Source organism: Melozone crissalis, unplaced genomic scaffold (assembly GCF_028551555.1).
Source record: "Melozone crissalis strain CALT ecotype California unplaced genomic scaffold, PUWL_Pcris_2 ptg000108l_1, whole genome shotgun sequence".
Classification (NCBI taxonomy): domain Eukaryota; kingdom Metazoa; phylum Chordata; class Aves; order Passeriformes; family Passerellidae; genus Melozone; species Melozone crissalis.
In genome coordinates, this window is record NW_026535885.1 from 871889 (window position 1) to 897126 (window position 25238).

General features: G+C 50.5%; 1 protein-coding gene across 1 annotated transcript in view; it reads right to left on the reverse strand.

The window, feature by feature from the left end:
* The window catches only part of MAN1C1 (mannosidase alpha class 1C member 1), a 50950-nt gene that overhangs the window by 24316 nt on the left and 1396 nt on the right, over positions 1-25238 (reverse strand). Inside the window, exon 2 of the mRNA XM_054292374.1 lies at positions 9104-9200. Coding sequence (XP_054148349.1) covers positions 9104-9200 — 97 coding nt within the window. The remainder of the gene's footprint in view (positions 1-9103; positions 9201-25238) is intronic.

Sequence of the window (25238 nt, forward strand, 5' to 3'; positions counted from 1 at the left end):
AATCACCAATTTCCAGCTCAAACCAATGATTTCCAGCTCAAATCAAGGATTTCCAGCTCAGACCAGCCATTTCCAGCTGAAATCAACCATTTCCAGCTCAGATCAACCATTTCCAGCTCAGACCAATGATTTCCAGCTCAAACCAACCATTTCCAGCTCAGATCACCGATTTCTCACTCAGACCAAGGATTTCCAGCTCAAATCACCAATTTCCAGCTCAAATCATCAATTTCCAGCTCAAATCAATGATTCCCAGCTCAAACTACGACGCTGGAATGCTGGAAAAAGGAGCAAAGCTCACCCCAGGAAGAGCAGCAATGCCCCACACAAGAAAGGGCACAGATTCCCCTTTCCAGCAGCATTTGGAGACTGCAGAGGGCAATCCCAGCAGGAGGAATGTGACCTGCAATCAGAGCGGGGCAGGCCCGAGGCTGCTCGGCCTCCGGAGGAAACTGGAGATGCTGCAAAGCAGGAGAGGGTAAAAGCACTCAGCAATGCCCAGGGGGAGGCCAAGGAGCCACAGCTGAGCTCTGCACAGACAGGGGTCAGCCACCGGCACCAGCTTTAGAGCACTGAGGCAGAACTGTCCCTGCCAGGACCTTCCCAGCTTTTGGGAAGCACTAAAAGACCCCAGACTGCTGATTCTGAGTTTTGCTGCTCTCTGTGATGAGTGGGAGCTGCAGGTCACCAAAAAGATGCCCTGGAGAGGCAGCAGAGTGATGGTGAGGGAAGGAAAAGCTCCATGAAACGCTCCCTGCTGGCTCCGTCCCCTGCAAACCTTCCCCAGAGCTCCCTTGGTGACAGAGAACATCACAGCTACAATTTGGGATGTACACACAAAAGTCAGGAAATTAAAAATGCTGGTTCCCACAGCAACCAGGAGGGAGCCTGCCAAGAGAGAAGGAATGTTCTAGCCTAGGCAAAAGGTGTCAATTTTAATGCCTGGAGGTGACTTCCACTTGCAGCTGCCTGAAGGAGAAGCCCATGAACGCTCTGCTCTCCTGCACGGGCAGACCTTGATGCTCAGGATTTGTTCTGGATTCCCTCTTTTCCTGGCAGACACAGCACAGACTGGAGCTTGGAAATGGAGATGAAGCAGAAACCCAGCCCTGGATGCTGGGATCCCCCACTTCAGAACTCAGGGTTTGTGTTTTCCCACCCCAGAGCAATCCTGGTTCACAGGAAAGCACTGTGCAGAGAAACAGGAATAAATTTGGTGCTCTTAACCCTGTGTTTGTACCCGAGAGGTAAATTCTGGGTTTATTGAAATTAGTAGGGAACAACCTCTGCCTTTAGAACTTTCTCTTGAAACGCTTTCATTTTCCTGCACTGAACTTTTCCTTCCCTTTTGGAGCTGCATATAAAGTGTGCTAGGGTGCAGAAGTGGTGTTGGGAATAAAACATCACAAGGAGCATGAACAATTTTAGTCAGTCCAAAAAAAAAAAAAAAAAATCCTCACTGTGTTTCACACGGATGCCTCAAGCAAAGGCTGAGGGATTTCCTTGAACCTCCAAAAAAATCCTCCCCAGAGACAGACACAATCCTGGGAGGCTAAAAGGAAGCACTCTGTGAAAGTATAAAGGTCTTGGAGTGACAAATGCCTGCCACAGCATTCTGAGCACACAGAGCCAGCCCCGAGCAGGGACAAATCTGAGAGCTCACATCCTGAGGGAGGGAGTTAAACCCACTGATTGAGTGAGATGAGGGACTCCTCTCCCCCAAAAAGGCAGCAGAGATGGAAAAAAAAAAATATCAGAAACAAGCACCTGGAGAAATTACAGAGGAAGAAATTCAGTAGCAGGACCCATTTGATATATGATCTCCTGGAGGTGAATGGAAAAATGTCAAAATCTAACACTAATCCAGATGAATATCCAATGAGATACATAATGAGGGTGGAAAGAAACCTCAGCAGCAGCACAAAATGATGTGATAAAGCAGTTAAGTTCTAAATGTGAAATCCAACACAGCAAAGCCAGTTTGGAACCTGCTTAATCTCTTCAGAAGTTTCAGCAGCAGAAACCAAGTGAATTAAAACCAAAGTAAGTGGGGTTTTTGCTGTACAGTTTCCATCTCCTCTGAATAAACAAGGGAAAGCTAAAACACAGAGGGATAAAGGTAAGAAACCCTCGAGTCTCAAGATATTTCCAACATTAAAATGCATAGCTAAAAGTGTATTTTTAAAACATTCTTAACCTGGATTTGATGTAGCTCCTGGTAGTGCAGGGGGGGCTGTGGCTGCAAACTCCTCCTGGAACAGAGCTGGAGCCAGAGAGGGTCAGGCTCTGCTCCCAGGGAACAGGGGCTGGACAAGAAATGGCCTCAGGCTGTGCCAGGGGAGGTTCAGGTTGGACAGAGGGAAAATTTCTTCCCTGACTGGGTTATCAAGCACTGGAACTCCTGGAGTCACAGCCCTGGAAGTGCTCAGGAACGTCTGGATGTGGGTTAGTGGTGAGCACAGGGCTGCTGCTGGGCCAGTGCTTGGATTTAAAGGTTTTCCAACCTTAATTCTGTGATTCTGGCAGGAACCTCATTGAGAACCTGACTGCAAGCAGTGGCCCTGAGCACTCCCAAAACCCACCTTCAGACCAGGCAGGGCATCAGGAACCCCAGGTGGGGCATTTACCTCCCTAAGGAATCCCAGACTGCTTTGGGTGGGAAGTGCCCTCAAAGCCCATCCCATCCCATGGATCCCATCCCAAACCATAGATCCCATCCTATCCCATCCCATCCCATCCCATCCCAACCCATGGATCACATCCCAAACCATGGATCCCATCCTATCCCATGGATCCATCTCATCCCATCGATCCCATCCCATCCCATGGATCCCATCCCATCCCAAACCATGGATCCCATCCCAAACCATAGATCCCATCCTATCCCATCCCATGGATCCCATCCCATGGATCCCATCCCATCCCACCCCATCTCATCCCATGGATCCCATCCCAAACCATAGATCCCATCCCATGGATCCCATCCCATGGATCCCATCCCATCCCAAACCATGGATCCCATCCCATGGATCCCATCCCATCCCACCCCATCCCATGGATCCCATCCCATCCCATCCCATGGATCCCATCCCATCCCATCCCATCCCATGGATCCCATCCCATCCCATCCCATGGATCCCATCCCATCCCAACCCATCCCAAACCATGGATCCCATCCCATCCCATGGATCCCACCCCATAGATCCCATCCCATCCCAGGCTCCCAGTGGTTCCCAGCTCCCTGGAGCGGGTGCTGGGTGTTTGCTCAAACCAGCTGCAAGTGCCAAGCCTCCAACTCAGCTTTTGCTGTGGAGCTGCCACCAAAGGCTCCTAATCCAGAGCTGGATCTGTGAGCAGTCCAACTCCACCCACCCTCAGCTGGCTGCCTTTTAATCACACGCTCAATATCTCTCAAGATTAGACAATTATTTCCGCATAATTAGTGTCCAGAATGAGGCACAGGCAACATCCATAATGGGGTGCTTAAAGAAAATATTAAAAGCAAAGAAGGGAAAAATCTTCAAGACGAGCTCGCTGTGTTTTAAAATACACCCAGAGCCTGAAAAAAGGATTAAAAAATAGCTCCAGCCTGATTGTTCCCTGCGCGCTGCGCCACGGGGCTGCTCACGTGTGGCTTCCTCCTCATCTCTGCCTGCTCCTCTCTCACAGCCCACAGAGGCCCCACAGAACCCTCCCCACTCCCAGCTCTGCTCAGTTCTCTCCCTTTTCCTGCTGCTCTAATGGCTGTTTTTCTGCTCCTTGTTTTGTTTGCTCCTGCCCCGTTGTGCTGCGCCAGGCGCTCCTGACAAATCCCCCGGCACGCTCCGCTCCTCCCAGGCCCCGTCAGGCTCCCGCCCCAGCCTGGGGTCAGTGGAAAGTTCAGGAAGCTGCTGAGGAAGCTGGGCTGATGGATGGGCTGGGGAGACGAGCTGGAGCTCGCCCAGTTTGCTGCTAGGGCAGGTTGGGGTGCCCAGAGTGCCCAGATCCCTCAGCCTCCGCACCCCTTCTCCCTCCTGACTTCACTTCCCTGCTAAAATGCAAACCTAAGATACCCCCTCTGTTCAGATGACATTTTCTCAACAGTCACTGCCCTGCCCAGCCCCAGAGCCAGGGTTTGATGCCAAGGTGGCCTCATTTGGAGGCCACTCTTGAGACGTTGGGGATTTTTTTCTGGTTAAACTTTTAAAATGAGTATTTCAAGCTGAGAAGTCAGCTGAGCCACTGTAATCAGATTAAACCCCTGTTCAGGGTCCAGCAGAGCCCTGAGTTTGAGCCACCACTGCCAGCAGGACCCAAGGTGAGAGTGGAGTGGGAACAGATCTCCTGAAGGATTAATTAGCTTGGGAGTGATCTCAAAACAGGGGAAAAAAACCCAAAACGGGGATTAATGTCAGCTCCAACACGCAGCCAGACTCCAGTGAGTTTGGGATTTGGAGCACATCCTGATTCCCTGCTTCCTGCTGCCAGGAAATAAGTTTGTTGCTGCAGATTTCGCTGACATCAAAAGCCAAAGTCAACTCAAAATGCCCTCCTGAAAATTATTCATCTGGGGAACATTACACATGAAAAAGATAAAAAAAGATGATGATGATGCCAGGGAGCAACAGAGTTCCAGCAACATCTTCATTACAAGGTATTTTTCTCTTTAAAGAGTCCATGGAGCCAAGCATCCAATGTCATGTGCAATAGGCAGCAGGCATAATTCAGCATAGAAATTAAGAGAGCCATTATTATTATTATTATTTTAATCACATAAAAGGACTCTCCAGGGTTTTGCAATTTTGTGATCACAGGGAAAGAGACCCAGAGCCAGAAGAGAAAAGGTGCAGTAAGTGATTGCACAATTGGAGGTTCCCATTTCTCTTCTGGTAGCTGGGATATTGCTGAATTAATATTTTCATTCAATGATCTCTGTTATATATTCGCAGACCAGCTCCTGTTGCTTCTGACTGAGCTGGGTGTGTTTGCTGCCTGCTCAATCCTGCAGGAGGAAGCAGCTCTTCGGGAAATGTTTGGCTCAGCTGGCCAGACTGGGGGCACGGGGAGATTTTGGGGTCCAGGACCTGAGCAGCTGCTGTTAAAAGCTGCTGTCACAGGAGCCTGGGGGTGTCAAATCCACTGGGGATTCCTGGGGTTTCCAGCGGATTCATGGAATCTCCATCCTGGTCTGAGCCTGGCAGGGCAGAGACAAATTCTGGTGGGATTTGCCAGGCAGAACAAACCTGAAGGTTCTGGAACTCAGCTGTGTCCTTTCCAGTGGCCTCTCTGGATGCATTCCTGGGGTCACTGCTTTTCTTCTCCCTTTTTTCATCCTCAGAGCCAAACCAGCCCCATTTCCAGGCAGCTGAGGCCAGTGACCTCCTGTCCTCAAAGCAAACGGCTCAGGCAGAGTCTGAGCCCAGCACACAAACACAGCCATGGATTTTCCAGGAATTCCTCCAGCCTGGGCCCTGTCACCAGGCAATCCAACACAGGATGGCCCTGCTGCAGGCTGAGGTGCAAACACCTGCCGAAATTCACTCCAGCTGCTGGCAGAGCTGTGCCACCCCTCCTGCTGGCCTGGCAGTGCCCTGGCTGTGACAGCTGGCACTGGGACAGCCTCCCTGTGCCGCAGGAATTCAGCATATGCTGAGAGCAGCAATGGCTGCAACGAGGCTATTCAGGATCTCAGGCATGATATCGAGTGGGGAAAGAGGGGAAAAAAGGGGAGAAACCTGGTTAAGGTTTGCTATTTTTAAACTAAAATTAATAAACCAACGCGCATTTAGGTGGTGAGGAACGCCTAACAGCACAACAGGGTTCCATATTTACTTGCTGTCACTGATTTCAGAGCAAATTGGCTCAGGGTATAAGTCAAAGAAAGATCCTTCTGCTGCCAGCACTGCACACTTCAAGAGATATCTGAAAATCAGGCTTCTCACCTTATCATTGTTAAAAGACTGTGCAATCAAAATGTAACTGACAATTCAGCTGATGCACGAGCAGAACGAGATGCCAGCTCACTCTCCCGTAGCTGCAGAAGCTCTGTAAAGCTATCAGGATTTTAAAAACATTTTGTCAGAAAAATAAGTGGCTCTGACAGAGCTGGGGAGTGGGCAGAATAATAATCCAGAGCTCTGGAGCTCAGGGTGACAGGTGCATTTCAGGGGCTGTGCCCTCTCCAGCAGCCCCAGGGAGCCAACCCCTGCAAACACCACGGAATTTAATCCCTACAGCACCCAAGGCAGCAGGGCTGAGGTGCTTGAGAAGGGTTAAAACAACTGCATCAGCACTGGGAGCAGAATTGGTACCTGCAGAACTCCAGCCTCACCCTCAGCCTCAAGCTGTGCCATTTTGCTTAAATGTTCCTAAACCAGCTCGTTTGGGGTCTGGTTTGAGCAGTGCCTGGCATTCTGCAGACAACCCTGAACCGAAAATGAATTAATAATAATTATAATAATAAATATAAAAATAAAATAAATTCATAATCACCCCCCCAAGCTGTGCAGCCTTTAGGAGCCACTGGAACCTTGTGATGTGGGGTTTGCTCCATCAGAAATCATGCCCCACCCTCTGTGGGGCACTGTGCCCACTCCCATGGCACCAATTCCAGGGAAATCATCCCACACCTAAAGCCCAAACCGTGTTTACCCCACTGGAGGGCATGGGCTGGGCTGCTCAGCGTGGCACTTCTTATCACAAGCGTGGCTGATGAATAATTAATGCTGATGAAAGGAGCACAGCTTGTGGGTTTAAGGAAAGGGCTCTCGAGCTGCAGTGATTGTAAATGACAGCAATCACAGGAGTTCTGTGCAAATAAACTCTGGCCAGAAACGTGGGAGGATGAGAGAAACAGGAGCTGGAGAACACCAAGCACCAGCAGGAACATGAGACCAGATCACAGTGCAGGAGAGGGGGAATGCTGGAAAAACACCTGGGAAATGGCAAAGTTGGATCTCTGGAGAGATTAGTGGGGATGGGGATCCAAGTTTTCCTACCTGGGCAGGAAAGAGGGGAGGGATGCCCTGTGCTGGCTGCCAGGAGGAGCAGGGCACTCTGCAGGAGCAGAATTCAGAGTTCATTTTTATCTCTACTTGGACTTAGAGGCAATATTTGATCCAGAGCAGCTCCCCCCAGCCTGAGGCTGCCAAGCTGGAGGCTCCAAGTGAGCAGCAGCACATCCACAACAGCAAATTCACCCTTCAGGAACTTGATTGCTTCCCATGCACGCAAACACACTCGAAAATAGCCCCAAAAAGGTTCCTCCCCTCCCACGTGGAAGCAGCTGCACAGAAATCTCAGCTTAATATTGACATTTCCAGCCTGGAGAGCACCCAGTTTGCCTCCTCTCCAGCTGGAGCTTGGGATAAAAAGCCACTTGGTGTGACAGGAGGGGGAATGGGCAGCAGTGCAGGGCCACAGGGCCCTGTCCTGGCTCCTCAGAGGGACAGAGGGCTGCACCAAGGGACTGCCTGATGCTCTCTCCCTTAGAGGCACAGCCAGGGGGGGGAAAAGCCTATGAAAGGGCTGAAATGTACCATGGAGCTGCTTTTCTGCAATTGTCTGCAAATCCTCGTGCTCCAAAGCATTTTTCCTTGCGAGTGCTCACAGGCACACTGCAAACAAGCATAAGTACTGTCAATTGTTTTAGCATGATAAATGCATTTTAAAGCTTTCAATATTTTTGTCTGTTTACTGGCACACTCCTTGAGGAATTTTGACAAGCTTGCCAGAGTGGAAGAGCTGCAAAATGCTTCAGCTTGCTCTGAACTCCACGCAGAGTCTCCAGTAAAGAACCTGGCTGTTGCTGGAGGGGGCAGAAAGAGCAAAGCCAAAGCCAAACCCACCCAAACCAGAGCTCCTGGCACACAGGGGCTGGCCAGGGGCAGGGGCTGCTCACACCCAGCCTGTGACAATCCCAGACCTCCTTCCCTGAGCCTCCACAAGGGTTAATGGGGTTCCTTGCAGCCCAGCCAGCTGTGAGCCAGATGTGCCTCCCCATCCCACAGAACTTGTCCCTAATGTCCCATCTAAGCCTCTGTCACTTTGAGCCACTCCTGTCACTCCACACCCTCCTAAATGGTCTCTCCATCCTTCTTGTCCTCCCTCAGGTCCTGCAAGGCCACAATCAGCTCACCCCAAACCTTCTCTGATGGTGTCACAGACACCTGATGCCATTTCCACCTTCACATTCCCCTTCCCCACACCTCAGCCCCCAAAGCTGAGCAGGATGAGGGTTGGGCTCTGCACAAAGCAGATCCCCACAGGCTGAAAGCTCCCCCCAGGTCCTGGAGCTGGTGTGGAGAAGGACCTGGGCACCTACAGAGTGCAGAACAGGATGGGAGTGTTCTCCAAACACTCAGTGCCACCCTCTGCAATCAGCTCACGGTGACCTGCCCACGGAGGAACCCCAGGAGAGAACCTCTGCACACACATCCCTGGACAGCAGCCCAGAGCCCTCTGCACAGCAGGAATTCCCCAGGGATGGGAAGGGATCCCCATGGCACAGGCTCAGGGAGCAGAGCAGGGAAATGCTCCCCGTGCAGAGCAGCAAAAAGATAATTTCTATCCGCAAAAGCCAACAAATACCCCAAAGCCACAACAAGTATCCCACCAGAATGAGCAGGGGAATAGCACTCAAAGTGGCTCACATAAAAAAAGATAATCTGCTAAAGAGTGAAATTATACAAGCCAGTTAGCACAGAGTATAAAGAGCTTTTAATATTGATTCACTCAATATTTCATGGAATTCACATCTTGCTCAACAGTGAAGAAACGAGAGAGAGAAAATGCTCAATTTGGTCAGGTCCCGAAGCCTACAAGCCCAGACAAACAGCGGCATTGTCAGCTCTGGGCTGGCTTCATGTTTTAATAAAGACACTTTCATTTTAGCACTGCATTTGGTGCTGGCTGTGCACAGAGAGGAGCCCCAGGCTGGGACTGGGAGCTGCCTGCAGGGATGAGGGCCCAGCCCTGGACAGGCACAGCACAGGGATTCAAAGCTTTGCTTCTCACCAACAATGAGAGGGACGGGGTCAAAGCTGTGACAGGCACCTCCCTGCCCTGCACGTGTGACTTCCACAGCTCAGGGAAAGTGGAATTGCAGCAGCTGAGCCCCACTCACCGAACATGTTCCCGATGTGGCCGTTCCTGGTCAGCGGGCGCAGCTCGTTCTTCCCCAGGGCGTACTGCTTGTAGTTATCCCAGGCAAACTTCATCATCTGCGAGGGCAAAGGCAGTGAAAACAGTCAGCACAGTGAGCATTTCCACTCCTGAGCTCTGGGAACCCACGGCAGTTTCCCACTCACTGCTGAACCCATGGCCTGTTAATGAGAAAATCCTAATTCCCTCTGAACACCAGGAGCGGGGCTGCACCCAGAGGTTGAGAAGTCTCCAGTTCATCATTCCTGGGGAAGAACCTGGCACATCTCCCACTAAAACCCCACATTTCACCCTGGCCCTGCAAACCACGTGGGATTTGTAAAAAGCTGTCTCCATTCTCTGAATTTCCAATCTTTCTCAGAGTATTTCAGAATGCCTGTTAAATACAGCAGTATTTCAGAATGTTAAAGTGGGCTCAGAATGTAAGGCCAAAGCTGATCTGTGCCTAAGTACAGGCAGGAGCTGATCTTAGGGACTGCACAGAGGTTTTCACTCTATTAATTGAAATAATTAATATACATTCACAAAGACCAAACCCATGACATTCTGTTATCTTCTCTCAGAACTCCACACTGCTTTCTTCAGACAGCTCTGCACAGGGGCTGGGTGATTTCTGAGCAACCCCTTCCAACTCAAACAATTCCTTCTGGGATATTTGAGCTGTCCTGCCCGAGCCCAGCACCCCGACCTTCCCCAGAGGGCTGTCGGGCAGTGCTTGTGCAAGTTCCAACACACACACACACATCCCAGAGCAGCTCTGTCTGCCCTCCTGCCCCTCTGGGAGGGCAAATTAAACATGCAAGTGTCCTTTCTCCACCTGGGAGAGACTGGGGCTTGTCACATTCCAAGGAGTGCCTTAAATCAAGCTGCCTTTCCTAACCCCCAGCCTGGCTCTGAGCAGCTCCAGCCCATGCACTGCACTGACCTGAACATCCTTTGATTCAATCCCTGGCAAAAAAGGATAACAAAGGGGAAGAGGGGGCTGCAGAGAACCAGCCATGTTCTCCAACAAAGATAAGAGAAGGCTGAAACGCTTCCCTCAGAGCAGGCTTTTGAGGGAAAATGGCAGTTTAAACAAAATCCTTCCTGCACAGAGCGCTCCTGTCCCGTGTCTGCAGCAGGGCTCTGTTTCAGGATCAGAATCACAGGTCTGAAATTCCTCCCGACATTCCTCCTGCCATCTCAGCTCTCACTCTCCCCTCCAGCTGTGTGTTTCACAAACCCAGCATCACAAGCCCCTGGCAGAATCCTCCTTAATTAGCACAAAGACACATCCCCAGATTCCCCCCTCCTTTTTAAACATCAAGCTTCCAAGGTAAAGTTTCCTGGAGCTGCTCAGATGGAGGAGGATAAACATTTGCTGAACTGATTGTTAACACTCGGGCTCCAACACCACCAGGAGATGGAATGCTGGACAAACAAATAAAGGCAATTTGGGGTTTAAAAACTCAGTGTGGGATGAATTAGTCAGTGGAGAACTAAATAATGACCCAGGGAGGGGGGAGAAACCCTCCACAAAATGCACTCAGACATGTCCCAGGCATATGACTCGGGGTGCTTGCTTTATTTTTGCCAAATCTCTTTTTGTTTTGTTGGTTTTTTTTTTTTTTTTCCCCCAGTGGCAGCAGGTTCTAAATGGGAAGCTCTCATTCTCCATGAACAAAACAGTGTGAATCTGTGAGGAGCTCAGGCCTCTCCCTGGGCAATGCAGAGCAATTCTGTGTGTCAGAGCTTGCTGCTGGAGCTGGCAGCAGGGAGGATGGTGTTTGTCCAGGCAGCACTCCCACATCCAGCAGCACCACAAGGAACCAGCCAGGCCCCTCCTGGGCTCCTCAGTCAGGGTGAGGATGGGCACCCACCCTCCTGGCACACAGGGAGCCTGGACATGCACAGGATGTGGAAATGATTCTGTTTTCTTCCCTAAAACTCCTAACGCTGTGATCCTGAGTCAGCCGCATTTTAAGCTGAGTGTGAAATTCTAAGTTATTTCCTTCCCTCAACTTCTTTAACCCCTCCAGGGTAGAAGGACCAGGGCACAGCTCCCTGGGGGTGCCTGCAGACACCCCCATCCCAGGGAGGGCATGGAAACCACCCAGGCCTCCCTTCAGCCTCCATCAGCCACATCTACGGGGAAAATCTCTTTTTCTGTCTCCTCGTCAAGCCTGAGGCTCCCCAAAGTGCCCCACGTCCCCCAGGATGGAGCCAACACGTGCACCCCTCACCTGCCTCCTCAGCCATTTCAGCTGCCTGTGCCACAGTGCTGTGAGAAATTCCCCAGCACAGATTCCTGCCCAAACTCTGCCTCTGCTCAGCCCCTGATGCTCAGGGATGGCAGTGCTGCCTCTGGGTGAAGCACACGGCGCTGGCTGCCTTGGAACCCTGCGGGTTTGGGAGGCAGCATGCAGAACGTGGCAGCTTCTCATCTCCCAGCACCCCAGAGCCTGCCTCTCTCCGCTGAGGGCTCCAAAAAGCGGCAACTGGAAAAGGTGAAGAGCCAAAACAGCATCTGCACCACTCTGCCTGTTCTGGCTGCCCGCAGCTGCCTCTCCAGCCCAAATTTGGCTTCCAAAGCACTGGGGGGATGCAGCAAGGTCCTGAAAGTGGGGGCTCCACACTCCCAGAGATTCCAAATTCCAGGCTGGAAGGGAAGGGATGGACGCAGGAGGGAGGGGAAGGTGTGTGGTGAGGTGTTCCAGGCTCATTTCTGATGAGCCACCAGGATTAGAAGTGAATATTTTATGAATTCTGGTCCTGACACGTTACAATACATCAGTGTTAACACTGTGCCATTTTGCATTTGAAAAATGGCACTGAAACCACAAAAATTATGGAAATAGATCCATAATTTCAGATTTTGTTCTCACCACTGAGCCATCTGCCACCTAACAGACAATTATCTATTTGGGCCTGGTATTCTAAGCACTCTGGGTCTCAGCTGATTTATAGCAGAGACTTCCAAATTTATAAGTTAATTTGTCAGATTGCTCTTTCTTTCCTTTCACCTGCAAGTCACTTGTTACTTTGGAGTTTCAGCTGCCCAGACAGACAAGCCTGTATTAAAATCAATTAGAAATGATAAAACTGACCTCTGAAAACCTGCACTATCATTTTCAGCCCTTAGATCCCCATCTTTTCCTGTGCTTTGCTCCCTCCAAACCCAAAAGGGGCCTGGCTTTCAAGCCGACCTGTGTTTCACAGAGGCAGCAGCAGAACAAACAGCATTTAGGGATGCTGTGACCCAGGTAATGAGGAAATGGGTCTCGGGATAAAAACTTGACCAAGAAAGTGTTTTCACTTTGAAGAGACGTGCAAATCTTTAGCACATTTAATAATTAAACCACTCCAAATCTCTGGGCTTATGGACTTGCAAAAAGCAGAGAGATGAGAGGGGAAGAAAAGAAGGAAAAGCTCCCCCCACCACCACTTGGCCTCCTTTTGTCAACAGGGAAGATTTCCAAAGGCAGAGCATTCCCAAACAGCTATTTGATTAGTTTTATCCATCTAGACTGGGATAATTAATAAATGCTTAAAAGATGAAATCTAAATATACCAACCAATGAGCCCCTTTCAAGCACTTCCAAGGAACATTGCACAAAGCCATTATCTACACAAGATAACCACTTCCGTGCCTCTTCAGCCTCCTTCCTTCAACTTCCCTTCAAACACTCCCCTAGAAAATATCAAAGAAATTCCCAGTTTGGGTTAGGAAAAAAAAAAAAAAAAAAAAAAAAAAAAGAAGGGAGGGGGGTGAGTGTAATCTCAATATTTCTTTCTCCATTGTATTCCTAACTTGTTTTTTCCCCCATCTCCCTTCCTTTTCCTGCAGCTGGAGCAGATTATTTGTGCTGACAGTTTCCAAAGCAGGACCAGTTCTTTCCCACCTTTAACCTCCTTGCCCCATGGTAGCTCTGTGCCATTTTGGGTCTTTAAGCTGCAATAATGCCATTTATTTTCCCCTGCTGTATAAAACATAATCTGCCAGATGAGAAGAAAGAAAGGAAAAGAGGAACTGTCAGTCTTGTGGGAAGAAGTCTGCCTGAACACATCGGGACAACTCATTTCTGTTTGGAATAATGGATGCATTTTTCCCTTATCAAACTTGCATAAAGCTGTATAATTCAGGATCTGCTCAAAAGGTAATGAAACAGCATCATGTTTATTTTGTGTTGCTGCACATGGAGATATAAATACCCAGGCAAACAGCAGGGCAGAATGCTATAAAAAGGCTGGAATTCATTTGAAAACCTTTAATAGAAAGCTGAGCAACTTCTCAGGTTACTTCTCCGGGCCCGTGTCCTCGGTAATGCTTTTATGTAACAGCAAAATGATAACAAAAAGGCTGTGTGCTCACTCCAGAGCATGGAGATGTTCCATTTAGGCAGACACTGATAGCCAGAGCTGCCTCTGAAAGCCTGGGAGTGCAGAGCAGGAGGAGCTGCAGCCCCAGGGACGTTACCAGGCAACTCCCGCAGATGGACACCAACATTGATAATCCATCCTAAAGCAATTACACCTCATAATTAAAGATTACAGGAAATCCAATAGATCCCAACAGCAACTCCAGCAGTTTAAAGGCACCCTGGCTAACCTGCCTGTTTTCCAGCAGCCATGTTCTGTCCTGCTGGGATGGAGCACTCGGGAACTGCAGAGATTTCCATTTAATGGGCCCTCAAACGTGGTAACCCAACATCCCCTCTCTCCTCCCACTTCAAATCAAACTCATCCCTTTAACTGATGGCCAAGGGGTAAAACCTGGGCCTGTCACTCCCAAGGAAAGCCAGGAGAGCACAAACCCAGCTGCAGCTCTTTCCTCTCCTATGGTGACTCTGACACATCCTCTGGGCAGCTTCCACTGCTCCTCAGCTCCTCCAGATAAAACACACTCAGAGACTGGGCAGGGTGGAAATAGCCAGAGGGAACTGGACACAGCAATGCCCAGAGGGAACTGGACACAGAAATGTTCAGAGGGAACTGGAGACAGCAATGCCCAGAGGGAACTGGACACACAGAAATGCCCAGAGGGATCTGGACACACAGAAATGTTCAGAGGGAACTGGACACACAGAAACACCCAGAGGGAACTGGACACACAGAAACACCCAGAGGGAACTGGACACAGAAATACACCCAGAGGGAACTGGACACACAGAAACACCCAGAGGGAACTGGACACAGAAATACACCCAGAGGGAACTGGACACAGCAATACACCCAGAGGGAACTGGACACAGCAATGCCCAGAGGGAACTGGACACAGCAATACACCCAGAGGGAACTGGACACAGAAACACCCAGAGGGAACTGGACACAGAAATACACCCAGAGGGAACTGGACACAGAAATACACCCAGGGGGAACTGGACACTGAGAGCCTGAGCTCACTTGGTCCATCAGGTTCTCCTTAAACACAAGATAAAGGTTCATTTTCCACACCCAAAGCAGCAGCCTGGGCACAGAACTCCTCCTCCCTGGGGCTCCACTCTTCCTGGAGGATTCTCACCCAAAATTTCCATCCCCGTCAGCTCCTGCCTGCAAACACATCAGCTGAGAGCTCAGGAGGAGATGGCAGGTAGAGGAATTGCTTGCTACAGGCAGCTTTACCTGGAAAAAAATGTAACAGAGCAATTCCAGCAACAGGTGAGTGGGGCTTTGCTTTCTTTGATTTCTTTCTGGCAAACTCCTTCCCAAAGCTGCATGGGTGGATTTTTCTGCCATCAGCTGCTACCACAGCTCACCCTCTCTTGCACAGCAGCCAAAGACATTGCTCAGAAAACTGATCTCCATCACTGCAACAATGGGAGAATTCTTTAGGAACTGAAGAAATCACCTTCAAGCAAGTCACAATATAAAAAAAATAACTTTTAAGCTCTCCTTGCTGTTCCCAAGCAGCCAGGTCAAGGTGAGTTCTCCAGCACAGACCTGCAGAGCCAAGCACTCCCTGCCCAGCACAATCAGGGAAAAGCAGGACAAGAAGCACTGGGAGGACAGAAAAAAGCCCAGCACAGAGCAGCCCAAGGTTGTCAGTGTTAGTGGCAAGGACAGAAATAGAACTCAAGAGTCAGTCCCTGCTAGGAAAGCTGAAAGGGAGAAAACAGCTCAAACCACAATTAAACTAACACCTAATTAAATTCCTAATGCAACTAGATTTAACCGTGTCAAGAGGGGGAAAAAATAAAACCCTTCTCAGGCTATCTGAGGCACTAAACCCCAGCTGGATCCAGCTGCATCTAAATCAGGAAACATGTCAGCAAGAGCAGTTGATTTTGCAGTTAGCTCTGTAATGAGATGCTGGCCTGGAAGAGGCTGACAATGGTTTTGAGAACAAATTTGCAAGTCTAGACCAAAGCACGGGGTGATTTAGTGGAGAGATCAGGGGAACTGCAGCCTCCTCTTCCTTTGCTTCCCCAGAATCAAAGCCTGGGGAGAATTCTGATGGGAACAAAAGGAATTTGTGTTCCTGGCCACCCTGACACCTCAGTTTCGTGTTCCCTGCGAGCCCCTGGGGCTGATCAGAGTGAGGATATTCCAGAGCACAGCCAGGCTGGCACGGCACAGTGTAATAAACACAATAAATACTCCTTGTGTCCCGGCTTGTCAGCACTCAGGCACTGCTGTCACTGCGTAGGGAGATGGCAGCAGAGGCTGCACCTGCCCAGGGGAGCTGACCCTGAGGGTCAAACACAACTCCTGAGCTGCTGCAGGCACACGGGACAGCGGGAGGAGCACAAAGCCACCAGCACCCATTGGGTGACACTGCTCTTTGCGTTTCTTCAACTCCATTTCACTCCAGGCTGGACAGTCTGGCTTTTCTTAGCGACTACTATTGCATTCCAGCACACTTTAAGGAAAGAAAAGTGGGGAAAAAATTTACTTCTCTAGTAATGATGCTCCTTCAAATGTCACCTCTGTGTCCCCTCCTGGGCTTTGAGCCTGCAGCACAAACCACACAGGGAATTCCCAGAGCTCTCAAGATTCTGGGCACTGTCTCATTCCTGCAGGCTGCCTCGAGGGCTCTTCCATTTCAGCTACTTCCCTCCAAGCATGTACAGCACGGGGCTTTGTAAATGCCTAATTACACACAGACTACAAATTCTCCTTGAAAGTGCCCAGCATTCCAGGTGAGCACGAGCAAGAGCTGAGCAGGCAGGATCCATCAGCTCCTGCCCAGGATCCCCCCACGCTGCATGGGAAGGTGGATGGAAACACAAACACAGGACTGTTTTTACAGACCTGCATTATGGCAAGGGAAGGTTTTTTTCCTTTTCCCTACAGATACCATCTGCACAGAATTCTCATTTCTGGAGAGCCACAGCCCAAGGGGATGCTCAAAAGGAGCTGTAGCCATAAGTAACTCAAAACGCTGCAAGGAGAAGGAAGGAAAGGGAAAAGGTGTGGAAATATTTTGCTTTTCTTTTTTCAAGGAAAATAAAAAAAAAAGAAAACCCAAGTCTCTAGAACATATTGGGCCTGTCTGTTTGACAGGCTGTAGGACAAATGTCAAACAGATCAATAACGAAAAGAAACAAAACAGAGAGGAGAGGAGAGGAGAGGAGAGGAGGCTTTGTACTGCTGAGCCTTGGCTGGGGGAGGGTGGCAGAATCCTCGGAGGGGTGGGCAGAGCAAACAGGCTCCAGAGCTGCTGTGTGCCAGGGAGCCACGGCCAGGCAGGGCAGCAGAGGAGGGGATCTGTGAGCTCCCTGCCCGTCCTGGGTGCGATGGAGATCAGGGTGGGTGCACCAGATCTGGGGGGCTCCCACCCCAGCAGCCTCACAGCCAAGGGAAGGGTCCCAAAGCATCCCCAGAGACACAAAGTGAGGCTCAGCCCCACACCCAGCACAGCTGGCACAGACAAAAGGAGCAGCCCCGTGCCAGCTCCCCCTGAGCTCAGCTCCCCCAGCCCAGAACCAGCAGCTGAGCTGCCTCTCCCCCAGCACCCACAAGGTGCGAATTGCTGCTGACACATGGATGGCTCAGGGGCCCAAAACGCAGCACCAGCAGATGGGAGAGCTGAAGGGAAGGGAGAAGGGAAGGAAAAAATGTAAATACAGGCCAAGAGTCATCCTGCACCGCTCCTGTTCTGCGCTGTGAGAACGGATTCAGGGAGCAGGAGGAACATCTGTTTGGAAACTGCCTTTGTCTCAGTCCAAATGCTGGAACAGGAGAAACAGGGAGGCTGAGGACTGCCAGCACACCTTGTGCTTCATCTCACACTTGGATGGCTTAGCAGGAGAGATCTGGGAGGATGAGTTTAGTTTAATGATTTCTTGCTGGTTCACCTGCTCCCCATCTGTCTTTGTAGTCCTTGCTCAGAGGGACAGATTGGAAGCACTGCTGTCCTCTCCCTTTTCCAGAGTTCCTCGTGATTGGAACTTCTGAAGAGAGGAACAGAGCAATTCTCAAGTATTAAGTAGTCAGCTGAGATTAGTCCAATAATTTATCACAGGTAATAGCTAATATCAGACACGAGAAACTCACTGAGAGCCTTCCTAGAGCCACGTGTCAGAGCTGTCACCTCACAAAAGTGGTGCAAGAAATCCTTGGACCACAGCAGCAAATTTATTAGCCAGAGGCTGAAAAACCCTTCCAGGAGCCCCAGAGCCCACAATAAATCATCACAAAGCAGGTCACAAACACCGGATCCCTGATGAAAATGAGGTTGGTGGGGTGGGTGTGAGAACAATGTTAGGATTCAGCTGGCAGGATGGAGGGGCCTGGGCCTCACCTCCCATCCCCAGAGGGATCAAGGCTGGGCCCTGGCACTGCTCCAGCACTGCCATCACATTGCTGTGACTAATGGGCTGCTGACAGAATACAGCAGGGAACGGCAGCTTCGGGCATCAGGGTAATAAACTGCAGAAATAACATCAGAATTGGAGGCAGCTCCTTGCCCCCAGACTCCACATCAGTGCACAAGTGGCACCCACAGAACGCTCAGGCCTAAGGAACGAGCCTCCACTCACCAAACCCCACCCTAACACTCAGCTCAAAACTTGATTTCAGCCTTTGAAAGCCAGAAATGAAAGAACCAAGAGAAGAGAGCTGCCTATGGCTTTGTCCTATGCCAACCTTTTGAATTATTTTGCTGTGCAGCCGCCAGCGAGGGTGGGCAGAGCCACAGCCAGCAGCAGTGGTCTTCTGGTTGTTTGGGCTCAGCAGCACAAACCTCTGAGAGATAAGATAATCAAACACAGTCACAGTGGTTCATCAATCCTGACATGGTCTTGGTGCTGGAGAAAGGCCTTCAGGAAAGCCAAAACAGCACCAGAAATCAGCCAGGGGGTTGTTTGGGTTCATCAGTGCTGCATTCCAATGTAAATACGTGTCCTTCCTAGAAAACTCCAGAGAAAAACGAGGCTCATGTGGAAGGAGAGCCAGAAATGTCCTTTTGCACTGGAAGTATTTTATTTGTATTAGATCCTGCTGGCTAACCCAGGCAGCAGGAGGGTTTCAGGATGGATGAAACGCGATTATTCCACAATTATCCTTTGTTACTTCTCAAAGTACACGGTTCTGCACTTCCCTCCCTGCCCAGGGAAATCACGTTAACACAATTAGAGCAAGAGCCCTGCTTTAAACACGGCTGCTCGGACGCCACTAACACGGCTCCAATTCTCAGCACAGACAGGCTGCAGAGCCATCCTGCTCCATAAATCAGCAGGAGCTCTGTCAGCGAGGGCCTCTGAAGGGAAGGGAAGGGAAGGGACACTCTCTAGGAGGAACACACTGTATATCATCCTCCTGTGCTAGTGCTGCTGGCACGAGATGCGGCAGGATTTCTCCATCTCCTGCATTTCATATTCTTCATAATATTCTTCACAGCCTTACTCTTGCAATATCTCAGAGAGGAGATCTAACAACAGCTCCAGGGCCACGCAAGGCGAGTATTGGAGGCCAGATTAGAACTAATGAGCTCCTGGCTCCCACTCAATCCCAGCCTTTAGAACAATTAGCTCAAATGAACCCCGGAACCGTTTGCTGCTCCGCCGTCGCCTGCCCGTCCTCCCCGGTACCTCCTGAGCTGCAAAACTGCAATGGGCTCTGACAGAGGGGAGAGGTCACACAGAAACCAGAGCTCAGTGCAGGCTGCAGCAGGGGAGACCCCCAGGGAGCCCCACAGAGGGGGGGTCAGTGCAGGGTTCCTGCTGCTGCACTGAGGAACAGGCACCGGGATCAGGATGGGGCCTGGGGCTCACACAGGGGACACAAGGATGGGGAGCCCCAGGCTGCCTGATGGCTCTAAGGAGGTTCCAGCACACACTCCTAGAAAGCTGCACCCTGTTACGTTCCAGCCCAGGGAAAGAGCCTCAGGAACACAATTCCCCTTTCCAAACCCGCTGAGATCCCTCCTTGGGCTCCACAATCCCACAGGGCACTCTGCAGCTCTGCTGTCAGCAGCAGGAGATGCAGAAGGGAAGCACAGCAGTCACTTCAGCTTAGTGCAGCCTCGTGCTTTACTCACGCTCCAGTGTCCTCCTGCACATTTTCCTGCTGGATCAGGGACTGAGCAGCGTGTGCCCGTTCCACAGAGGTGCCACCACGGATGTGCCCTCAGGAACAGAGCACAGAGTGTCCTGTTTAATCCCAGAGGGTGCTCTGCCCGTTAGCCAGGGCACACATGAGTGCCATCCTGGCCCATAAATGGGGATGTTTATTATCCCAGGGTATTCTGCCTCCTGCCATGCTCTGGGGGCACCGTGCACAAAGCCCTCACATTACGTGCAGCTCACAGCCACCGCTGCCCACGACAGCTCCTCTGGAGCCCTTCCAAAATGTGCTGTCAGATGATGAACTCAAGTGCCAGGGGACCCAGAGTAAAGACAGCAATCATGGCAGCGTGTGCTCCTCATGCCAAATCCACTCACAGCTTCCACTGAAAAGTATTTTTCTGGGGAATGTAAATGTAGTCTCTTCCTTAAGTTTAAAAATCAGAATGCTCCCAGCACCAAGATCTCCTCTTGCCACCACTGGAGTGAATTTTCCTTCCTGCCTTCTCCTTCTGACAGCTGCATGTCAGTTTTACATTCAGGTCAGTCTCTCATTTAGTACTAAGGTACATTTCCCTTCCTCCCTCTCAGCTGCCCCATCTAAAATCTGAATTGTTTTCAATACCGGAGAACGTATTCAAAAACATCAAAATGACAAACAATCTGTACAATAACAGAGTCACAGAGTAAACTAAACATGATGGATTAGCCTCATCTGGCAAAGCCTTGCACACAGAACCAAAGGAAAGAACACTTAGCACAGAAATCTTTCTCCCATTAAGGGGCAGATTTAATCATTGATTAAAAGTTAATCGTGAGTCCATAAAAATTTTGGCCGGGAAGACGGAATCTTAACGCAGGTGACTGCTTTTCAGTAAATATTTGAAGACCTGGATGTGCTCAGGCCCCAGCCTGACGGAGGAGCAGGGAGGTTCCAGCAGGATGTCACTGACAGCTCCCATCCCCCTGCCCTAACCCCATCTTCCCACCCACACCATTTCCAGGAGCTGATGTGCATTTCCTGCAGGGATCCAGGGGAGTGCAGGTCCTTCAGCAGCACAGATCTGTGGGCATCCTAAAATTCATTTCATTTCCCCCGCCCAGCACTTGCTCATCACCCGCCCGCCAGCAGCTCTGCAGGGCTGGAGCCGTGTGCTGGCTCTAAGTGGCAGTTCAGAAACCAGTCTAGCATCAAATTTAGTTGTTGTGGAACAAGTGCTTTCGCTGCTAGACTTGGGGAGAGAGGAGAAAATGACTGCAAATTGCAGAGCACTCCCGAATTCCAGAGTGCTGGGTCAGAGCGAGCTCTGAGGTAGCACCGAGGCAAGCAGCTCTGCAGCACCGATCACAGCCCAGACTCCTGCGCTCTGCACTCCACCGACTGAACAAATACATTTTTAGTCAATTAACTGTATCCCCTACAGCCAGAACAGGCTCCAGGTCAGGTCTAAATTCTGTTTGCGTGAATCCACCGGAGGCTACTGAAGGAAAAACCCACTGCATGCACCATTTGTGGGATTTCCACTACAGTACCCCTTTCACAGGTTCACTAAATAAATGCATGAGGAGTGTGGAGCAAAGGAAAATTCCAGCAAGGCTGGAGCCAGCCAGTGCTTCCAACTGCAGAGAAATTCTCCCTTGCAGAGGTATTTCCACCCCGGAGAGAGAATTACAATCACAGCACATCTGACTGGTTTGAGAGCATAATTCCACTGCACCACGGTAAATATTTTACAGAGAACTGGTTTCCTTACCCCCAGCAGCCAGAGCAAGTCTGTTGGAAGTGCCTGGGTCTCCGTGTGCCCGGCACAGAGGATCAGACGGTGCCTCAGAGGGGAGATGGGCACGGCAGGAGCATTTCCAGCTGGGCTGAGCGTGGTGCTGCTCACGTACAGAACCAGGGACGGATTTCACGGCTGGCCTGGAGCCTGCTCAGCCCCAGAGCACAGCACTCAAAGGCATTTGCTCCAATGTGTGCACTGAAAGTTGCACAGCGCAGGCAAAGGGAGAGGGCTGACATGCTTTTCCTGCAGGCTGTGGGAAGGAGGTGGTCAGAAATGACCCGTGATGGGATGCTCAGCTCAGCTCAGCATGAGAGCTGCTCTGAGCCCTGCTTTTGGCAAACTGGTGATCACAGCCCAACCCAGGGCACCTGTGAGCTCCAGGAGAGCACCCAAACCCACACAGGTGTGCCAGAGGCAAGCAGCCCCAGGGCTGAGAGCTCTCCTGGCAGGGGTCAGGGCTGTGGCAAAAAAAAAAAAAAATCAGGAGAAGCTGCAGCATTTCCCCAGCCCTGCCCCAAATATGGGCAGTTCTTTCACTGCAGTCATAACAGTCAAAACCACACAAAGGGAACTCAGCAACCACCATCAAGGGGCTCTCAGCAGAGGCTGAGCTCCTGATAACATTCCTGTCTCCTGCTAATTACCTTTTAGTGATAAGCTGTCAAGATATTTGTGTTCCAGAGACTGATCCACCTGCTGATGTGCAGAGTGATGCAGGATAACTGTGAGAGTTGGTGCCTCCTTGCCCCCAGGGGCTGATTTCTGAGAGCAAATACATCTCTACAGCTGTGTTAGGAGGGGACAGGGGACAGCCAGGTGAGGCAGGGAGAGGTGCAGATGGCAGGAAAAGCCAGGATGAAGGGAACTGCACTGTGAAACAAACAGGCGTTGGTATCATTAATCCAGAGGAAACGAACGCGGGTGTCAGACCCAAGGGGACAATCCCTGCCTGGATGTGACACATTCCCTCATTTGGAAGGGACAAAAGGCACTGCCAGGTTCAGGCACGATGCTTTCCCACACCTCAGGCATGGAAACGTGCCTTTTGCACCCAAAAAAAGAGAAGAAAAGTTAATAAATCTCTCCCTCTGTTCACATTTTTCTCACATCCCGTGACCGAGCTGGAAGTATTTAATGATGAACTTTCTGCTCTGCCTGGCTCCTGTGGTTGTCTTTAAGCAGTGGTTGGTATAAAAATACTTTTAAAAAATGCTCTTCCCTGTCTCCCCCCTGCTCCCCCACCTGTGAGGCCCAGGAGTGCAGCAAGGAGCAGCCTGTTTGGCTCCATCCATCATCAGCAAAACTGTCAGCTCAGCTCCACCAGCACAATCTTTATTACTGGTTATGATGCAGGAGGCAGGAACCACACGCTCTGATTTCCTCACATCTGAGGCTGAGTTTGCAGAGGCAGCAGTTAGAGGGGAAATAATTTTGACTTTTCCCCGAGCCAATTTGATCTGGAAATTGTTGAGAGCAAATAAATATGGAATCCCACCGTGGAATTTCTGCAGTCACTCTCCAGCTACAACCACTTCTCTTTTTTTTTTTTCTTTTCCCTGAGCATCAGTGATTTGTATTTGGCACATGTAAAAAACCGGCTAATCCCCAAAGCCATGCCTGACTGATCAATTACACAACTAATACCTTTTCCAGAGGTCATCCTAAGAGATGAATAATCCCTTCCAAAATTTCCCAACCTGCAGCACGGGCACATTTGTTATTTGGCTTTCTGCAGCTTTCCTGGAAAGGTCAGAGTGCCCCAGCCTGGGCTGCCCACAGGAACACACAGCAGTGGCTCCCAGACTGTTCTGCAGGTGACCAACGACCTTCGGCAGCAAAAGATGTGCAATACAGCTGCTCTCTTTCCTCATTTCCAAGAAAACAACTGTTAACTGACCCTGGACCTGTGTTTATAGGTGAAGGTACCTGCACACACACGTCAGCCCAGCCTCACGCTGTTTCCTCACTCTGCAAACAGCCCCAGTGCTCCTCACGCCCCAAAGGCTTTCCCAAACAACAATAAAATGGGAGAGGCCGTGGGGCTTTCCACTTCAAATTCTGGTTTTCAAGCAGGGAAGGTCTAGCAGGGCTACAGGAAAGCCATGGCACTGCCTCCTCTTTAGCTGAAGATCAGGCAGCTCAGAGGTGGTGGGAAAGGATGGACACCAGCTCGGATTCCTGGCTGGAATTCCTCACCCTGGAGGGTCCTGTGGAAAACACAAAGTTCCAGTCTCTGGGCTGGGCATCTGTGGTCACGCACCAGTTTTTCCTCCTGGCTTTCATCCAGCGGGCAAACGGGGGAAAAACATCCACAAATCCCATCCACACCCATCCTCCCTGTCACAGGCCTGGGAGAACGGCCTGAGGGAAGGCAGGGAAAAGAACAGAACTCCCAGTGCAAGGACAGCTGGGGACTCCTTCTAGCAAGTGACAGGACTGAAAGCTCTGGAGGAAGGAGGGAAAAGCAACCCAGAGCAGCCAGCACAGCCACCACCTGCCCTGCTGGCATCTCCCATCATGTGAGCAATATCTGCTAATCCAAAGGCTGTATCATCACTTCTTCCTTGCAATTCTTTTTTTTTTTTGCTCCATCTGTTTCTTTTTTATGCAGCATTTGTCTTCTAACCTTCCTGGTTTGTTCTCCTCTTGTCTTTTTGATTAACAAAAAGAGACACACCTTATCTCTTCCCCAGGCTGCACCACCCTCCCTTGTTTTGCATGTTCAGCCTCATATCTCAGCACCATATTTGTTTCTCTCTCTCTGAATAAATAGAAGCGTAGGCACTTTTAAGAAATAAGGGCTCTGTTTGAAGAGTAATTAGCTGTCAGCATAAAACTAATATTTATGGATTCTCATCCTTGAAAACTCTAACTCTGCTACCCAGCACTGATTATGGCTGTTAGAAACAGATGGGGCTGCATCCATACAGCTTGAAATAATGCTATATTTAAAAAATAATTAACTCCAAATGAAGGACTGAATGCCACTCGCTTCCCCTAAATTTGATTTTTCAATTTGATTTGTTTGCAGGGAGTGGAAGCTGGGCTGCTCCTGGGTGCGTGTCGTGCTCCCTGGCACACCTTGGAGGTGGCAATCTGCAGAGAGCCAGGCACACACGTGAGGGCTGGGCACTGGAACATTCCACACACCCTGCAGCAGGAGAGGATGGCTGCATCCCTCCTGGGACCATCACGGAACCCAGCACCCCTGGGCGTGCTTGCCTGGCAGAGCAATTGGAATTCAAGGCCTTTGTTTTAGTGCCTGACAAACACAGCGGGAGGGAAAGCTTTAAAAACTGTTTTTCAGAGGCAGGTTGGAGAGGATGAAAGCCCTCAGTGTGTTATCCCCTGACTTGATTCGCTCTTCAATCCAGCATCATCGCTGGATGCCTGCACCTCTGCGAGAACACAGACCCAGGAAATTTATACTCTGCTTAATTAAACCTGTGCTTTTTACTTATTGGCACCTCTTCCCAGAGCAGAATTCCCTCCAAGTCGGTTATCCATCAGGGCGAGGGATGTGACAGCCACGATGGAATCCCACACAGACCCGGTTAACTGGGTCACAGCCTGCTCCACGTGTGTGCCAGGCTGGGGACACGGGGCCAAAGCCTCCCCTGGCCCTGGCAGCCCCCCCAGCTCACAGGGGTGACAATTCCAGGGCCAGTCCCACAGGGACCTGCAGGGACAGAGCCTCCTGCTCCTCCCCGGCCCCTGCATCCCATCCCTCCATCCCCCTGCACCAGCCAAGTTCTGTCATCCCCTGGTTTTTGTGCAAATCTGACCCCCGGGGATGGAGACTCTTGCACACCCAAAGACATCTCCCACC